Source organism: Carlito syrichta, unplaced genomic scaffold (assembly GCF_000164805.1).
Source record: "Carlito syrichta isolate Samal-C Ts95f unplaced genomic scaffold, Tarsius_syrichta-2.0.1 Scaffold148494, whole genome shotgun sequence".
Classification (NCBI taxonomy): domain Eukaryota; kingdom Metazoa; phylum Chordata; class Mammalia; order Primates; family Tarsiidae; genus Carlito; species Carlito syrichta.
The window spans coordinates 162,952-181,796 of NW_007092590.1; the positions used below are offsets into that span (position 1 = coordinate 162,952).

Genomic DNA, 18,845 nt, shown 5'->3' on the forward strand with positions numbered 1-18,845 from the left:
TTACCTTCTCTGTTAATGTCTTGAAAGGCCTTATCAGTGGGTGGGTCTTCACGTTTTCATCCAGGGAGATTCCGTATTTCCATCCACTCTGACTCTATAGGAACGTTTTCAGTTCAAATATTGTTGGCAGTCAAAGAGCCCTGCTACGTGACCCAAATCCCTGTTTCTATTTTCATTGAACAAGTAGAATAACAGATAGTGACAGAGCTTGGAAATTTCCCCCCAAATGTCTAATCGATCCTTCAAGGCCATCAGGCTCTCTGCCTCCTGAATCTTGAACTCTGCTCTTTTATTTCTTTTTGTTTCAGCTGCTGTCCTCTCTAGTTTCTCACTTGTGTGTCAGTCCCACTTAAAACAGAAGGATGTTTCAAAAGGTCCTGTGAACAACGCTCTCAGGTCAGTACATCACACTCACAGGGAGAACGGAAGGCAGGGCAAAAAGGCACGGGAGGACTGGATCTACTGCCTGCAGCAGGGGGCTATTGGCTTGCACCGCTTGCCCACCAACCCCAGAGCAAAAATGCAATGATGTATGCCTCCTAGTGTCACGAAGTTTAGGAACTTTAAAAATTACCCAACAAGTATTGGGTGAAGGCCTTCTGTGGTATGCACCAGATTCTGTCTTAGGCATGGAGGATACAGAGCTAAGTGAGAGACCCTGATTTCCATACCTCATAGCCCAAAGACTCCTGGCTGCTCTCTCTCAATCTCTGCTTCTGTCCATTTTTTGAATGTGTATATTTCCCAAGTTCTATCCCTTCTCAAGATACACATCTGGGTGATCTGATCTCATCTAGGCCCACAGATTCTACTGATAAGCGACTTATATAAAATCAATGCTTCTCGCCCAGTGCTCTCTCCTACTTTCCAAACCTATTTAAAAGCTTGGGGTGGATGTGTCGCAGGTACCTCTCAACATGTCTGGAACAGAATCCGGCAGTTTCCTTCTCTACTGTCTCCTCCTCATGGGTTCCCTGGATGTCAGTCAATGGCCCCAGCTTACACATACTTTCTAAGCCAGTGATGTGGGAGTCCTCTTTGATACCACTGCTTTGCACTGCACCCTCTCATCTTTTGTCTGGCTCTCTTCCTTCCTGGTCAGTATGTTAACCCAGACCACCATCAACTCTCCCTGGAATTACTGCAAAAGTTTCCTGTGCAGTTTCCCTACCTCCAGCCTTTCTGCCTCTCACGGACTCATTTGTCACACTACTGGCAGTGGATATTCAAAAATCACCCTGCTCAGTGAATATTCAAAAACCACCCTGCTTCAAAAGTTTCTGACTGCCAGCTGCCATCCTGGTAAGACCCATATGACCTCCAAACATGGAGAGATGATCATGTTGTCCTCTCCAGACCCCCCTTGCCCATCTGCCCGCACCCTACTCCATATCCTAGCTACACTGAGCCATGGTTCTCAAGAGCCACCAAACTCTCTTGCCTTCCTGGTCTATACCTGCTGCTCCCCAGACCTGCAGTGTACTCACCTCTCCATGATGAGTGTCTCCTACTCATCCTTTAGTAGGATCTACATGCTGATGTCACTAGCCCTGAGAAGTATCCCTGGACCCCCAGTATTGGATTAGGGATGTCTGTGTGTTCTAACCCTGTGCTCATGCCCATCACAGCACTGAACAACCTGCTCCACAATAGCCATTTATTTTGTTTCTCTCACAAGACTAGAAATTTTTGAGGTCAAGGAAAATTCTCCTTTTCTTTTTAGATAATCCATGCCTACTGGCAGTGCTGAGTAGACATGTATCCCTGCTCCCATGAAGCTTATAGTCTAGTGGCAGAAAGAGAGCTCTGCCAAAGAACCACCCTAGTAAATGTAAAATTGATAACTAGAATAAGTGTATAAACATATAACTGTTCCAAATACAAGTATGTAAAAGTGTTATGAAAGTACACAAAGAAAAAGAACGAGGTGCTAAGAGGACCTATATCTGAGAAATCTGGAAAAGTGTCATGCTAGGAATGTAGGCTTGGACTCATATTCTAGTTGGTGAATGCCATGCACACATGTGTGACTGCAGGCAGGTATCTGGCTCACATAGGGTAGGGTTTATGGCACTTGAAGCATGTGTGTGTGTGAGAGAGAGAGGGTCTAAAAGAAGGGGGACGTGGCTGGAGAGCAGAAGGTGGAGAAAGAGATGAGGCTAGAGATGGTAGCAGAGGTCAGACTGGGCAGTGCCTACCAGGCTACTTCCAGAATTTTGCCCTTTATATTCACAATAGCTAGAAGCTCTTAAGGATTTTAACAAGCTGTGCACCATGGCTCATACCTGTAATTCCAGCATTTTGGGAGGCGGAAGTGAGAGGATTGCCTGAGCCCAGGGGTTTGAGATCAGCCTGGGCAACTTGGCAAGACCTCGTCTCTACAATACATCAAAAAATTAGCCAGGCGTGGTGGCACACACCTGTAGTTCCAGCTATTTGGAAGGCTAAGGTGGAAGGATCACCTGAGCCCAAGCAGGATGAGGCTGCAGTAGCTGTGAGCATGCCACTGCACTCCAGCCTGATAGATGGAATGAGACTCTGACTCAAAAACAAAACAAAAAAACCCACCAAAAAAACCAAAAAAAAAAAAAAAGGAAAAAAGAAAAAAGATTTTAACACAAATAAGGGGATAGAATAGGGAGGAACAGTGGTAGAACATGACCAATTTTGCATGTTGAAACTCCCACTTGCTTGCAGTGTGGAGAACAGCTTGGAGCAAATGCATGTGGGGAGACTTGTAAGGAGCTCATCACAATTGTCTGAGTGAAACATGATGACAGCTTGGATGGAAGTCATGGTATAAGAGTAGAGAAAGTGGTATAGATTTAAGAGATGCTTAGGGGGTAACATCCATATGGTTTAGTGGTGGGTTGCCTGTTGCTATGGGTTCATGGAGGTGACTCTTCTTCCTAACTCATGGGTTGGCCAAACGGCCAAACATACAGAGTTCTTAGAAAACATCGATGTCCTTGAGCAAGGGTCAGCAAACTATGACTCATGGGCCAAATCTAGCTGACCATGTGACTTTTATTAATAAAATTTTATTGGAACACAGACACCTACCTTTGTTTATATTTTGTCTATAGTCACTTTTGTGCTATAACAGCAGAGATGAGTTGGTGCAATGGAGATCTCTGACCCACAAAGCCTCAAATGTTTATTATCTACCCCTTAATTGAAAAGGTTTACCAACTCTTATTCAAGAATCATGAGGTATTAGTCTATTTTAGTTACAATGCTTGCTGTTATCATCCCCCAGTAAGGGACTCATGAAAGAATGAACTGAGCCCAGATCCACACAAAGGCCAGACCTGTGGTTCAAGGCATCCCCCCTTTGAGGGTGCATTGCCTAGAGATGGTTTTCTGTGGCTTTGCTGCGAAGGTGGGTACACTGTTACACACCGTAAGCTGCAGCTGAGAAATGGCCCCAATCCTTAACTGGCTGCCTACAGGAATCCTGGATGTCTTTGGCACAGTCTTCCCACCTTGCCTGCCAGCATTAAAGGGCTGACACAGCAATTAAACTTATTAAGCAGCCTGACCTCATGTGGTGAGGAATTTTAAACACCAGATGGACAGCCTTATTAATAAGGGAGTATCTGGAAGTTCTACCACTGCCTGCCATAGGAAGATGATTGTAAGTCCTTTCTAGAATAAAACTCAGCTTCCTAGCAAAATGCAAGGGTAAAGTTTTCAATTTCATTTTCCCTTTTTCCGTGCTGTATTCAAAGAAAAAATTAAATAAAAGCCTCCCTACCCCCATTAGGCACTCACAAGCACATGCTTGGGCGCATACTCTAGGAAGTGCAATGTCAAGAAAGAAGTTAACACTTCCAGAATTGATCATTTTCTTGAGAAATACAAGAGCAGCACCAGCAGCTATCACCGCCTACTTCTCTGACCTCCACCAACCCTGGGAAATTGCTGCTCAGAAATAATGAATGCTCTTGGCATGGCGAGTCTGTCACTTAGACAAATCAGGCGGATCTCCAGGATTGGACCCTTTAATGTTCTTAGGCCATTTTTTCTCTCTGACAATTGTCAGCTGGATGATGATAATCCCTACCTTGTCACAGGCCCATTTATCATGTGAATGCTCAGCATACTTGGTGACGATGTATTCCAATTTTTCAGGCAAGGAAAAACTATGAAACAAGGGAAAAAAATTACAATCTTCCAAAGCACTTCAGTCAGACATGGCAGAAGACAGTTAGAACTAACAAACTGTCAGAAGTTGGATTTGGTCAACCAGCTAACCCCAAAGCTGAAGCTGGACTCCAGATATAGTGACATGACTGAGAAGGAGTGGCATAGCTGGGGCTGGTCATGGAAACACACCAAGTCTAACCGCAGGGCAGCTCTGCAGAAGCCTCAGCTGCACAGGTGGCCCCCCACCCTCGACTTTGGGTTATCTTGGCTCCTGGGTAAGACCTGTCCAGGTTAGACAGTGAGGATCCCTTTATCCAAAAAAACTGGAATGCCATCCTATGGCTCTAATCTGGGAGTGGCAGAAATGAGTAGCCAGAGAACCATAGGTTACAAAATAGTGATTGTCTACCTTTTGGGGTTCAGTGACTCGTGGCTAGATACTAAAATTTTAGTGGCACACAGTAGACACCTGCCATTTCGGTTTGCCCAGCAGCTCTTGTCCCCTCTGTCGGTATCAGCACTGCCATCCCCTTTGCTCGCATAGTGTTCTTGTATTGCATCGAGTGTTATGTGGACTGTCACCAAGAGCATGTCAGATTCACTCTCCTTGGAACTGAAATCTTGAGTTGTGAGACAGGGCAGGCAAACAATTTTCAAGGTGATTCATCCAATGGGACACCTGAAGATTGTCCTTTGGTCATTGTGCCTCAATGCCGAGCCTTCCCTGGTGTCTGTCCTTTTCACTAGCTTTCATTGGGCTTTTATGTCTCCATGCTCTTGCAATAGGTGCTTTTCTTAAGTTAGCCAGGGCTAGTCCCCATTCCTCATGTTACTCAAGGGACCATACTGATGCCAGAAGTACATCTGAAGAAATCAGAACTCTCAAAGTAACACAGAAAGACTCATCATTAGCATACAACTGCTAAAGTATAATTTTGTCTCATATTGTTTACAAAAGCATCAAATTTATTATATTAATTACTTTGTCTCTGTGCTTTTTTATTGAGTTGGGGTCTTACTCCGTCACCCAGGCTGGTGTGCAGTGGCATGATCATGGTTCACCACAGCCTCAACCTCCTGGGCTCAGGAGATCCTTATGCTTCAGCCTCCTGGGGGCTACAGGTGCATGCCATGATGCCTCGCTAATTTTTAAATTTTTTGTAAAGACACAGTCTTGCTATGTTGCCTAGACTGTTCTATAACTCCTGTGCTCAAGTAATCCTCCTGCCTCAGCCTCCCAAAGTGTTGGGATTACAGGTATGAGCCACTGCACCCAGCCGACAGTCTTGCAGTTTTATAGACAGAGTTTTCCTAAGTCAATGCCTGCCTTTTCTGGCACCACCATGATGGTTCACCATGCTCCTTACTCTCCCTTATAGCAGGTTCAATTCTGTTCCTAACCATCCCCACAACTCAAGGCTATGTCCAAAAAATGTGTGCTTAATTATCCCAAAGATGAACTATATACATTATTAAAGCAGTCAGCACTCTGCAAAGGGTTCGGGCTCTCATTTGAGAATGATTACCACTGAAGACAAATCCAAGGGCCTGATACAGGCTCAGGCTTGCTCTCCCCACTCACTCTAGAATAAAATTCAGTTTGGCAGCTCTTCATTTAAAATGCACCTGGAGCTGACTGTATACCTCCATGACACCTATTTATAACCAGGCCGAACTACCACAAACCAAAACTGAGCAATATTTTACCCAAAGGACAAACAAACACACTTCCATGGCCTAATCAATGCCAGCGGGGGGATTCTGGAGAATCACGGTGAGAAATTAAAAGGTGCATAGTAGGATTACTCCAAAGTTCTAGCATCCCCTGCCATGGCAAAGAGCAGGGCCAGCCTCTCAGTGAGGACCCCTAGCTGTTTTGCCATCACATCCAAGGCCTTGCCAGAGCTAAGTTGAGTGTTATTTATTGGGCTGTTTTGATGTACAATGCTATCAGAATTGTATGGGTCTAATTCACAAGGAGCAAAGATTTTATCAAAGACTCATTAATAAATTAATTGCACAATTTGTCAAGGTGGTTTTCTCAATGCCTCAGGTGACATTTAGTTGTGGACACATCTGCCTCTTGTAATACATAAACCAATCTTTCCCTCCCCCGCAAAAGCCCAGGATATAATAATACAGTATATAATCAGATACGTATGGATTAAGCCTTGTGTCTGATGGTACTTGTAGTGTCAAGGAAAATGATGAAAAGCATTGGCAGAGGGAACAAGGGGAAGCTTATATTTCTTGCTCCCTTCTGAGAGAAAACATTGGCTACTGGACAAAATCTAGGACCAGCTTAGAGATGGTTCTGGACTCACTTCATGGTGTTGATAGGTTTGGGGTCAAAGTTGCCATCTGCATCCACTGAGACCTGTTTCTCCAACGTGGCTGTGATTCTGGTATCTACATAATCTGGTGGCAAGGCCCCAGCTATAGCACTGAGACAAGGCAGGGCCATTCGGAAAAGATCTGGGTCATATTTCTGTGAGGGAAAACCAAGACCACATTAGTAGAGAAACCACAACCATGCCAGCAGGCAGAAGCATTCACTAATCGGCTGAAAATGAATATAAAAATGCAGGCATTTGTCCAGGTTCACCAAGATGGGGAATATGTAGTCCCTTTAATATTTTTGGGTAGAAACTGAGGGATCCTGGGAGAATGAAACAACACCCTGTAAAGGCTTCAAGTCACCATTTACTTTAAGTTGAAAAATCTTAAAATGAAGTTTAAATCAATATCTCCCAAGTAGTTAACTTCAGGACTACTTAAGGGTTAAAGAGGGCCAGAAAAGTCTATAAACTCATCTGCCAAGAATAGTCATAGAAACTGACCCAATCTATGACTGGGGAGGGCATAGTAAGCTTTGCCAAGCCCCGCAGTAGCTGATGTGGGTCATATGTTGATATCACCAACAGACTGCTTGATATTACAACATTCTCTCTTTAACCCATCCATGAATGAATTTCAGTCAAATAGCGTGGGGTTGGGAACAGCTTTTGATCTCCTTATACTAGACCAATGAAAACTAGGGGTAAAGGGAACTTAAGTGTAGGTGAAGCAATGCCAAATTAAGCTGTGCAAACTTTGGTTTTCAGTTAGTGTTTTTTGAGATTAAAATTGGAACAAAAGAATTAGCCCTCGGAGGACTGTGGAATCTCTGAGAACATACAAACTGTTTTTGTTTTTTGTTTTTTGCCTGGCATGGAGACACGGGATTAAACTATATACGTGTTCCTGACTTCTCTAAGAAAATTGGATCTGCTCACTTTCTATCTTTCTAGCTGGTAACCCTATAAATCTGAATAAACTAGGTGAAAGAAAATGCAATCAAATCTAACGTCAGAACTCTATTTCAATCAGACTATTCAGTAAGGCTTGGGATTCAGAGGTTCCGAGTTCTCTCCTGACCTCCTCCTCAAATAAGTGGCTGTGAAGAATCTTCCCCAGAATGGCTTCAAGTCTTCTGGAAATCCCATGTGCCACCAACAGGGCAGATATCAGGACTTTTCCTTTTGCCTTGAGCTTAGGGAAGGTTGGCTCCAGGAGCCACAACAGCTCAGGGGGAAAAGAAGGGGGAGGGAAATCATCAAGCCTAAAATCACACAATATTCCTGTAATTTACTCTGGTAGTCGCTCTCCCACATGCTATGTTTGTGAGTCTAGCAAGTAATTCCACTGCTCTGAGACTTTTCTTCTTCTGTAAAATAAACATTTTGACAGCTTCCATCTCAGAGAGTTGGGTAAGAATTAACATAATATGCTTGTGAGGTACTTAGAACAGTTCCTAGCATATGGTAAAGCTAAATAGATGATGGTTACTATTATCTGTAGGTTCTTGGTCATTGAGGGTCTCCCTTTTTGTCCAGGAAGCACTCTCTGTACCTTATGGGAGAGGGAGTCAAAAATCCCCCAGAAGAGCTTCTCTGTTAGGTGCAGCTCTTCTTCCACAGCCAGGCCATAGTTTCCCCATCCTGAAGGCAGACAGTAATACTTCCAGCACTGTTCGTAGTGATTTGTTAGAAGCTGGGAGGTTCAGAGCAGGATGGCACCAGGGGCGTGGGGTGGAGAAAGTCCACAGGCATCAAAAACACACAGGGAAGAAGAAAATAGTAAGCGGAGATCATGAGAATGAAACTGACATTGGAAACAGTTGGGTTGTCTACAAAGTAATCCTCCAAACATGGCAGGGAACAATCTGCTCTCCTGCCTAATGAACTCTAGCCTGAGTTGAATCAGCCTGAATCATTCTTGTGTCTCCTAATGTGCCCCTAGCAGTTACTAGAAATGGAGAGGAAACCGTTTCTGCGGCAAATAAGAAAATGCCACCTTCTGAAAGTAGTCACTGTGTGCTATTCTAGCTAGTCACGGCTGGAAAGAACTTCTCCTGGCATATTTGCTTGTAATTCTGGAAGATCCTGGAGGATACTGATATGGGGAGGGGATGGTTGACAGAAAGCTGTGGGTCTAAGATTTTTCTCTATGTTGATACTACCCATGGCTTCCTTGCTTCTCTCTAGCCCTCTGATAGCACAGTGATGTTATAGCAGTTTCAAATCTTGCCAGCAGAGGGCAGAAGTACACTGGTAATGGTCCCATCCCAGCAGGTGAGATCCACATCCCCTAAGAAAAATCTCACTGATGTGAGAGGTAAAAGTGAGCTTATTGAATGGCATCACTAATGCCTCTTCAAAGTCAGCATCCAGCTGACAGCAAAAGCTTGCAGAGGGAACAATGCCAAATTAAGTTGTGCAAAATGTGCTTTTCAGTTAGTGTTTTTTGAGATTAAAATTGGGACAGAAGAATTCGCCCTTAGGGGACTATGGAATCTCTGAGAACATACAAACTGTTTTTTGTTTTTTGTTTTGCCTAGCATGAAGACACGAGCTTAAACTAACAGTTTCTTGGAATTCTGGTTACCCCAGTAAAATGCTTATTGAAATCCTTGCTTGGACTATTTCTGAAAAGAAGAAAAAGTTCTGCTAAAATCACTAGGCAGAATTTTTAGGTGTGGATGGCCATAGACACTTTTGAATATGCAAATATGGCAGGTGCCTCAGAGACAAAAACACTGTCCTCTTGGGTGGGTGGCTGATTCTGGCACCCTCCCATCAGGCCCAGATGCTTCCAGTAATAGTGATACAATATTTGCAATTTATGAGAAAATCAAGAATTAGACAACAAACAAAGAGTGGGCTCTGTGGCCTTTTTATTAATAAAGAAAAAAATGTAGAAAGCAAACAAAAGAGAAGATCTGTTTCAATGGCAAAAAAAAAAAAATTAAAAAAGAGCACAAAACAGAATAAAATAGAAAAGAGACATTTTAGACTCTTTAAACGAAAAAGCACAGGGCCTTCAAAGCTTTTTGAGATTGAAAACATTTCTAAAACTTAATTAGGGCAGAAAAGCACAAAATCTAAGTCCCCATACTAGCCTCTGAGAAATAACAAGTCGTCAGTGGAAAGCAATTAAAGAAAATGGGAGAGCACTTAATGATTCCAGCAAACTTACTCCCTTCAACTTGGGTATTTGCGAAGAGGTTTGAATTTGTGGGTTGTATCTTGTTAGGTAACTATCAACTCAAGGGAGTAAAACTCATTTAGTGTGTATCGTGTGCTCCAAATTATAAAGGCATCCTGTATTACAAGGCAAGATGCCTGGGCCACGAAATGTATTTCTGACAAGAGTGATGTTTACCTTGAGAGGCATTTTGCAGTATTCATTGAGTTGTGGCACATCAAAAACAAGGCGTCGCAGAAGTTGCTGTAACATGGAAGGCCTCAAGTGACTGCCGTATGGAATAAGAAAAGCAGAAGGAAAATAAATAAATGAGACAATGAAGAAAGAAAGAAGAAACTCAACAGCAAGCATATTTTAGAACCAAGCCTCGAAATGACTAATTAGCTCCTAATATATAAGACCTTGGATACACAACCGTTGATGATAAAACTGAGTAGAGTTAAAATTCAGAGAGAGGGACGTAGTGCTAACGAGTTGGAATACTTAAGGTTAAATTCTAATTGCCGTGTGACAAAATGTTCCAAGATCTCTGCATACTCAAAATATATTCACTGAATATGTGCAAAAAAATATAGCAGAAAGAAGGTGCAGTTAATGTTATAGTTATCTTTGAGATTCCCTGAGCTTGCAAAGGGAGAAACTAGAGGCACTTAGTTGCACAGGTGGAATCTGAGGCCACCTACTGGTGTGATTTGAAGAGAACTTTAACGCCCTCTGGCTTATGATCTGGTCCAGGGAATTCTCACTACTGGAATCTTTTATGGGGGGCAAGGCTTTGTTCCCAAAACAACTACTTTAAAAGGAAAACACAGTAACTGAAGAATAATTTATCAAATGACAGTTCATGGCCTTGGTTTTGGGTGCAAGTAAATTTTGAGATAGAGAAAGGAGAGATAAGCAACATTAATTTAGCTTGTATTTCTAGGTTGCCAGACCTTTTTAAAACCCAGTGGAACCTACGAATTTTCTCCAGAGAAAAGTGAACACACATAAACAAAACTTGGTATATGTAAGTTCAGCCCATGAACTCCCGAATTCCTTTCAAGATGCTTAAGGAACTATGGAGGCAAAGCACATGACTCTGATGTCGAATGTCAGAATGCCAGGGAAGAAATCCTTGGAGGCATGTACAAGGGGGCTGGAGGCAAGTGGAGGTAGAAAACAAAACTCATCTGTTTCACTACTTTTTCTAGAGCTGGCCTTGGAATTAAGAAGCTCTGGGATGGAAATATACAGCAAGTAAGTAACCTTGTCTGTAAATCTAGTAATTAGAATGTAAATTACTCAATGTTTCACATTATCGTTCAATTAATTAACAATGATCACCTAAGACTGACTAATTTGAATGAAATCAAAGAGTGCGATAAATCTGTAATTCAACTAGTTCCTGACTTGTTAAAAATAAACAATGAAAAAACCTAGTTAGGTTCACTTTGTCTGCTGTATCTACAGGTCCAGTGGCGGAGAAAGAAGTATGCAAAGCCCTAACAGTACAGTCGTAGGACTGTGAGCTGTACTTTTTGTTCAATGTAAAATTCTAATTTCCCTAAAATCTATTTATTTAAAAGTATTTGCAGCTCAGATCAGTTGTACCAACATGACTTTCTTACTAGAAAATAGCTTATGTTGGGAGGCAGGACACCTTGGTTCATGTGGTTTCCTCTAGGTCTTTTCATAGCTCGATAGCTCACCCTAAGAAAACATACTGTGCAATGACACAGCTTGTCCCCTAAAGTAGTTGAAGTTGTAGGCCTTAGGAGATACAGAGACAGAAGATATAGTTTGATTTTAATATGGGGACTACTTAAAATGTAGGAACTATTGTTATATTTGAAATATAAGCTTGAGTTTTGTGTGTGTGTGTGTGTGTGTGTGTGTGTGTGTGTGTGTGTGTGTGTATGTGTGGAGTCAGAGTCTTACTCTGTCACCCAGGCTGGACATTCTGGGCTCAGGTGATCCTGCTGCCTCAGCATCCTGATTAGCTGGTACTACAGGCACATGCCACCATACCAGGCTAATTATTTCATTTTATTTTTTTTGTAGAGACAAAGTCTCACCTTGTTGTCTAGGCTGGCCTAGAATTGCTGAGCTCAAGCAATCCACCCACCTCAGACTCCCAAAGTGCTGGGATTACAGGCTTGAACTACTGTGCCCAGCCAAGATTACCCTTTTAAAAATATATAAAAATTTTTTAAACCGACTTTATTTTTCAGAGCAATTTTAGGTTCACAGCAAAATTGAGCAGAGGTACAGAGAGTTCTCATATACCCCTGTCCACATACAGTCACATCATCCACCATTATCAACATCCCTCTTCCACCCCCCAGAGAGGCACATTTGTGATAACTGATAAACTTAGATGGACACATCATTGTCACCTAAAATCCATACTTTATATTAAGGTTCACTATGGGTGTTGCACTTTCTATGGCTTTGGACAAGTGTTTGATGACAAAGAGTCATTGTTCTAGTATTTTCATTGCCCTAGAACTCCTCTGTGTTCTGCCTAACCATTAATCTTTACATTGTTTCTAGTTTTGTGTTTTCCAGAATGTAATATATAACATTGGAATCATATAGATGTAGCCTTTTCAGATTGGCTTCTTTCACTTAGTAACATGGATTTAAGGTTTCTCCATGTCTTTTCATGTATTGACACCTCATTTCTTTTCAATGCTGAATAATATTCCATAGTCTGGATGTACCACAGTTTATTTATCCATGCACCTACTCAAGGACATCTTGATGGCTCCCAGGTTTTGGCAATTATGGATAAAGCTGCTACAGACATCTGTGTGCAGGTTTTTGTGGGCATAAGGTTTTAACTCATTTGGGTAAATACTAAGGAGTGTGATTGCTGAATCATGCAGTAAGAGTATGTTTGGTTTTGTAAGAAACTGTCAAACTATCTTCCAAAGTGTCTGTGCCCTTTTGCACTCCCACCAGCAATGAATGAGAGTTCCTTTTGTTCCACATGCTTGTTAGTATTTGATGTTATCAGTGTTCTGGATTTTGGTCATTCTAATATATGTGCAGTGATAGCTCACTGTTGAGATTGACCTTTAGTGTCATACTCTAAAAAGGACTGATTCATTTTTTTCTAGGTAGCCCTAGCTCCCCAATGCATAGTCATTTCTTGTGATATTAGAAAGAACTCATTCAACAAGAATCAAAATCTTACTCAGCTGCTCCCTACAGGGGAAGTCTGCTGATCTTCCTGCCAGGGTACCAGAAGCAGTGATTCTCAAGCTTGGTTGCATATTGGAATCACCTAGGGAGCTTCAAACGCTAGAATCCTGGGTCCCATCCCCCAAAGGTTTTAATTTTGGGGGCCAGGGTATGGCTTGAGCATTGGGATATTTATTGAGCAACTCACCAGGTACTTCTAATATGGAGATGAAGAGGGGGAAAAAAGGCCTGAAATAGTAGATCATGGTCCTGGCCTGTGCTGCTGAGGCCTACAATTGAAGGGGCCTTCCTCCTCTGATTCTACCTGATTTAATGTAGATTCCTGAAGACCCAAGGCTCTTGGGATGACTTTACCTTTTGTCCTCAGCTGGCTCTGATGCCCATCTGAAGTGATTAAAAATTATTACCCTTGATTCCCCACTGGGACTGGAGATTATTTTCTTTTCTTTGCCCAAGGTCCTGGGAAACCTGGAGGTAAGTCACCTTTATTCACACTCTTAGAGTGTGGCCTCTGTGTAAGGTCCACTCATTTAGAAGGCAGAAAAATCTTCTTCTGGATCTATCTTGAGAATGATACAACTAGGTCTGAAAGACAGTCTCCTAGTCTATCAATCCTGAGGGCTAAAGCCTGAGCTGTGCCCTTCCTTTTCCCCAAAGTGAAAGATGAAACTCAAGGTAGAGCCTGTGGCAAATAGGGGACCAAGAGCATCCCATGAGGCGATGTAAAGGGCTGCTATGTGACGAAGGCCTGGAAGCTTCATCCGACTGAATCACCCATTTTTATTTTTTACCCATTTTTAAATTACACAATTAAACGAAGTTGCCCTGGATGCATATAGAGAAGTAAAAACACAGGAGGGGTACTTACTTGCAAATGGCAAGCAGACATTCTTCTATGGTGTCCCTCTGTGCTTTGGTGAGGGACCGTCCTTTGGAGAGTCTGTATATTGTCTGCAGTGTAGAATCAATCAGAGAGGTGCTGTGTTCTGTTCCAGCAAAGAGAGGGGCACATCTTGTAAGGAGTGGGAGCACAGCAGAACATATATACCGATTTAGTGCAAGTGCAGCCTCTGTGGTGCTCAGGGAAACCTAGGGAAGGCAGATCAGGAAGCGGGTTAATCTCCCTGGGGAACAGAGCAAAGCTCACCTAGTGCACAGAGGTCCCATGCAGCAGATTGGGGGAGTTTCACAGCAATGGAGTGGGCTACATTCTTCCTTGTCAGCAGGTCTACTTTCCTTTCGCATTTTAAACAAAAGAAAACAAAGATCAGGTTAAAAGAAAAAATAAACAGAAGAAAACAAAGAACAAAAGTTGGTTGGCTGGTTCTAACTCATCCCAGATGACACCATAAACATTTGTTCCTCTCAAAGATTTCTGAACGCTTATTAAAATCAGCTGATGGCCAGTCTAACCCAACATCTCGGATACTTGCAAAGTGAAATTGCCAGGCCACTACATTATTACTCTAGTTTCAACTCTTTTTTTCTCACTTCCTGGGGACTCACACATTGTCCTCTTATGATTTTAAGATTAGTGAATGGCTATAGGTCAAGAAATATCTCAAATTCACCAGTTTTGTGACAGCTTTACAAAAAGAAAGTAGAACTCTGACCCCTATCAATTAATTTATGAGCACTGTGAACAATTTACAATCAATAAATGACACGAGGATAGATCTCACTAATGAGAATCTAACTCTGCATGGGAAAAAGTGTAAAAGGAACAGAAACTTGGACCTTCCATAAAACTCGAGTGTAATTCTTGCTCACAATGTTCTTGTACATTCATTTAGATGGACGGGCTGAATACAAGGACCCTACTTAGTGACACTAAATATAGCCAAAGCTTGCCTAACTATCTTTGAACATGGTATAACTTCAAAAGGGAACTTGAGATCCACAGAGATAAAAATATTATCATTTCCTGTGATTATCTCAATCATTATATCTGGAACACACTTTCTATAACTTATGATTTAAAAAAACTGTTTTCTTTGAACTATACACAGTTCTGAGTGTTCCTATAAATTATCAAAAGTTTGCCTTCTAGAAACTTTAGTAATCATGCTGGGTGAGATAGCTAATCTTTCACATTTATCACTTCAATAGACAGAGTTGTTAAAATGAGGAAAGACAGAGCTTTGATGCCAGTGGTTTAAAAGTTTTCAAAAGAGAATGTATGAATGTCTGTATGTTGAGGAACTGAATATACGAGTAAAATCTTTTGTTGTAGATGGTTTTTGGACACTAGATGGTAGAATAGCATTTGCTGTTTATTTGATCCATAAAAAATTAAATGCTTTTATCAGAAACCTTGAGGAGGGCCCATAAGTTAAGAAAATAATTTTTTAAGTCAAGGAATTTAAAGAAAAGTTCACAACAAAAGTGGTGAAAGCATTGCTTTAATTTCCTAACACCTCCATGGATGTACCATTTCTTGTCTCCACGCTACAGATAGTGATGGAGCTTCCATTTAGGCTCTATTGCTTTCCATTTCTGGACAACCCATTCAGACAAAATTCATCCCAGTTTAGGTACTGGCTGCTGTCTATCCATCACAAAGCTCAGACATCTATCTTTGTTGGACACCAGGTGGAGCCTTTGAGAAACCTTTTCACTGACTCTTAAAATCAATCTTAAACTGGCAAGATGTTGTTTAGACTTAGACTGACCTACTTCTTTTCTCCTTGGACACAGAACTCCTGGTGCACTGTTTCTTTGCTTAATCCTGACTTGTGGCATCTGGTGTTTAAGCTCTGTAACTCCTGGGGTGCCTTCTGTTTTGATGTCTGTTAATGTTGAGCCACTTCACCTCATCATTGATTTCCAAACTTCTTGCTGCCCTTGTTCTCTTGCACTGACCGTTGTCATACCCCTGGCTCCAGACCAACCCAGTACATGAAACAAAGTAGTGAGAGTGAGAGGAGTAATGCCAGCCTGCGGTGCTGCCAGCAAGCCCTTTTCATGAGCAATAGAACCATGGTTCTCACTTGAGAATGATTTTGTCTCAGGGGACATTTGGTGCCATCTGAAATTAGTTTTAGTGGGGCTTAGGGGAGAATTTAGAGTGCTACGGGTGTCTAGCAGGTAGAGACCAGGAATACTGCTAAACATTCTACACGACACAGAATATCCTCTTACAACAAATACTGCCAGGGTTGAGAAACTCTGGGAACTGGATTGAATATTGGAGGTTAAATTTATCTACGTTTCTGGCCCCCAAAATTAAGATCTTCCATTTCATGGTGCCTCTATTTTCTCATCCTTTAAAGCAGGTTACTAAAATGTAATCAATGAGTCAACAGAAAATATTTGCTTCTGAGACAAATGTTACTAATTTTACAATGATGGGAAAAATAGTTTTTCTTATTTTTGCAACTTACTGTATCTAGAGAGGCAGAAGCTCTTAAGTCAGGTAAAAATCCAACCTCCAGCAAGTGGAGCAGAAAAGTTTGATCTTTAATGCCATAAACACGGTCCAAGAACAGCACCATTGGTGCCTTGTGGTCAGGGCAGAAGTTGGCTGCCATATCTGGCTCACTGATGGACCCATCTGAAAGACACATAGAAAACGTCATTTCCACCAATTCCTGATCAAAACTCCAAAGTGCCTATACCATAAGAAATAAAATAGACAAGTGAGATGTCATCAAACTGACAAGCTTCTGCAAAGTAAAAGAAACCATCACAAGAGCCAGGAGACAGTCCATAAAATGGGAAAAAATATTTGCCAACTGTATATCTGACAAAGGTCTACCATCTAGGATCTACAAGGAACTCAAATGTGCCTAAAGGAAAAAACAAACAGCGCTATTAAAAAAGTGGGCAAAAAACATGAATAGATACTTCTCAAAAGAAGATATACCGGCAGCCAACAGACACATGAAAAAGTGCTCAGCCTCACTCATCATCAGAGAAATGCAAATCAAAACCACATTGAGATACCACCTAACCCCAGTAAGAATGGCCATCATTAATAAAACAAACAAAAATGTGGTATATATACACAGTGGAATATTATGCAGCCACAAAGGACAAACATAGGGCTTCACAACAACTTGGATGGATTTAGAGTCTATCATACTCAGTAATCTATCACAGAAACAAAGAACAGAGTACCATATGTTCTCACTCATAAGTGGACCTTGAACAATTATCATAATACTACAAGAAAGAGATGGGCAGTAATGAGAAACTGCCAGGGGGAGGGTGAGTTTTGCAGTTGAGAGAAACTGCCAGGGTAGGGAGGGGCACTCCTCATCAACAAGGGTAACTGCATAATGAATATCTGTATACCTAGCCCTGAGTTGTACCTCACATCTTTAAAATAAAAAAAAAAAAGTCATTTCCCTTTTTTCTATCTTCACAGTTTCAAAGGCAACATATAACTTATCTGTTTATGGCTTGTTCTTTTTGTTTTTTTTTCAGGATTTTTAGGTTTTAATTTGCTTTTTTTCCTTCTTCAGTCACGTTTCAATTGGGAATATTGAAAAAAAAAACCCACACACAAATAGACAAACTGAATAGATGAGCCCTGCTCTTTGGCAGTTTAAGGATGGCAGACAAGGAAAGGCCTGATTCATCTTGTGAACTGTTCACCTCAGGACAAGGAGCAGGGACATCATCACTCTGTCTGGAGACCTGCTGTCAGCCCACCTGAGTTCCAGCTCAAGGGTTGTTGAATCCTTCTTTTGGCCTCTCACCCTACTGGATTCTGAAATGTTTGGTTTTGTCTCCACAGGGCAGGACACATCCTCACAGAAAATTGAAGACTTGATGGAAATGGTGAAAAAGCTGCAGAAAGGTTACGTGTCTCCTCTGTGTCTGAAGGTTCAATTTCAGGTCCCACAATGTACAAACTTAGCACATAGTCCCTTCATCTTCTCTTGTTTTTAAAATTGAATTCCTTGAACTGAAATAGGAACCCATAATTCAAAATTGCAGAAGCATAAGGATATACAGAGGGTAAAAACTTTTTCTTTTTTCTTTTTTTAATCAATATTTTTTATTATGATGTTGTGGGGTACAGCTAAGGCTTAGGTATACAAATACGTTTCATTCAGGCACCCTATTGATAAGTGGTGCTTCCCCATCCCCAGACAGATGTTTGCTACCATTAACCCACCACCCTCCCCCCCATAGTTTCCCACTACTGTCATTTTCTTATAGTATTAGGTTGGATGTTTAAGGTCCATTATATGAGTGAGAACATGTGATACTCGGACCTTTGTTTTTGTGAGAGGTCACTCAGTATTATAGACTCTAGTTCCATCCAGGTTGCTGCAAAATTCATGATTTTGTTCTTTTTTATGGCTGCATAGTATTCCATCGTGTATATGTACCACATTTTTTTAATCCAGTCCTCTTTTGATGGGCAGCATGGTTGCTTCCAGGTTCTTGCTATTGTGAACAATGCTGCGATAAACATACGTGTGCAGGTATCTTTTTTATAGAGTGATTTGAATTCTTCTGAATATATTCCCAGTAGGGGGATTGCAGGGTCATATGGGAGGTTGATATTTAGAACTTTTAGGAATTGCCACACTGTTTTCCACAGAGGTTGCACTAGTTTATACTCCCACCAACAGTGTAGAAGTGTTCCCTTTTCGCCACACCCTCTCCAGCAGCTGTTATTTTTTGAGTTGCTGATAACTGTCATTCTGACTGGAGTTAGGTGGTATCTCAGTGTGGTTTTGATTTGCATCTCCCTGATGATTAGTGAGGTTGAACATTTCTTCATATGTCTGTTGGCTGCTCGGATGTCTTCCTTTGTGAAGTGTCTGTTCATATCTTTTGCCCATTTTATAATGGGGTTGTTTGTTTTTTTCTTTTCAGCACTTTTGAGTTCCTTGTAGATCAAAGATGTTAAGCCTTTGTCTGACCTGGTGTTGGCAAATACTTTTTCCCAATCTGTAGGCTGTCTCCCTGCTCTCTTGATGGTTTCTTTGATTTGCAGAAGCTTGTCAGTTTAATAAGGTCCC

At 41.6% G+C, this 18,845-nt stretch overlaps 1 protein-coding gene across 2 annotated transcripts in view; it reads right to left on the bottom strand.

Annotated features, from left to right (window-relative positions):
• RYR3 (ryanodine receptor 3) overlaps positions 1–18,845 on the bottom strand; it is a 160,337-nt gene that overhangs the window by 104,174 nt on the left and 37,318 nt on the right. For both annotated transcript variants that reach the window (XM_008050522.1, XM_008050521.1), the window contains exons 9-15: positions 16,248–16,417; positions 13,733–13,953; positions 9,853–9,943; positions 8,041–8,181; positions 6,474–6,637; positions 4,067–4,145; positions 5–94 (exon numbers count right to left, since the gene is read on the bottom strand). In XM_008050522.1, coding sequence (XP_008048713.1) covers positions 5–94; positions 4,067–4,145; positions 6,474–6,637; positions 8,041–8,181; positions 9,853–9,943; positions 13,733–13,953; positions 16,248–16,417 — 956 coding nt within the window. The remainder of the gene's footprint in view (positions 1–4; positions 95–4,066; positions 4,146–6,473; positions 6,638–8,040; positions 8,182–9,852; positions 9,944–13,732; positions 13,954–16,247; positions 16,418–18,845) is intronic.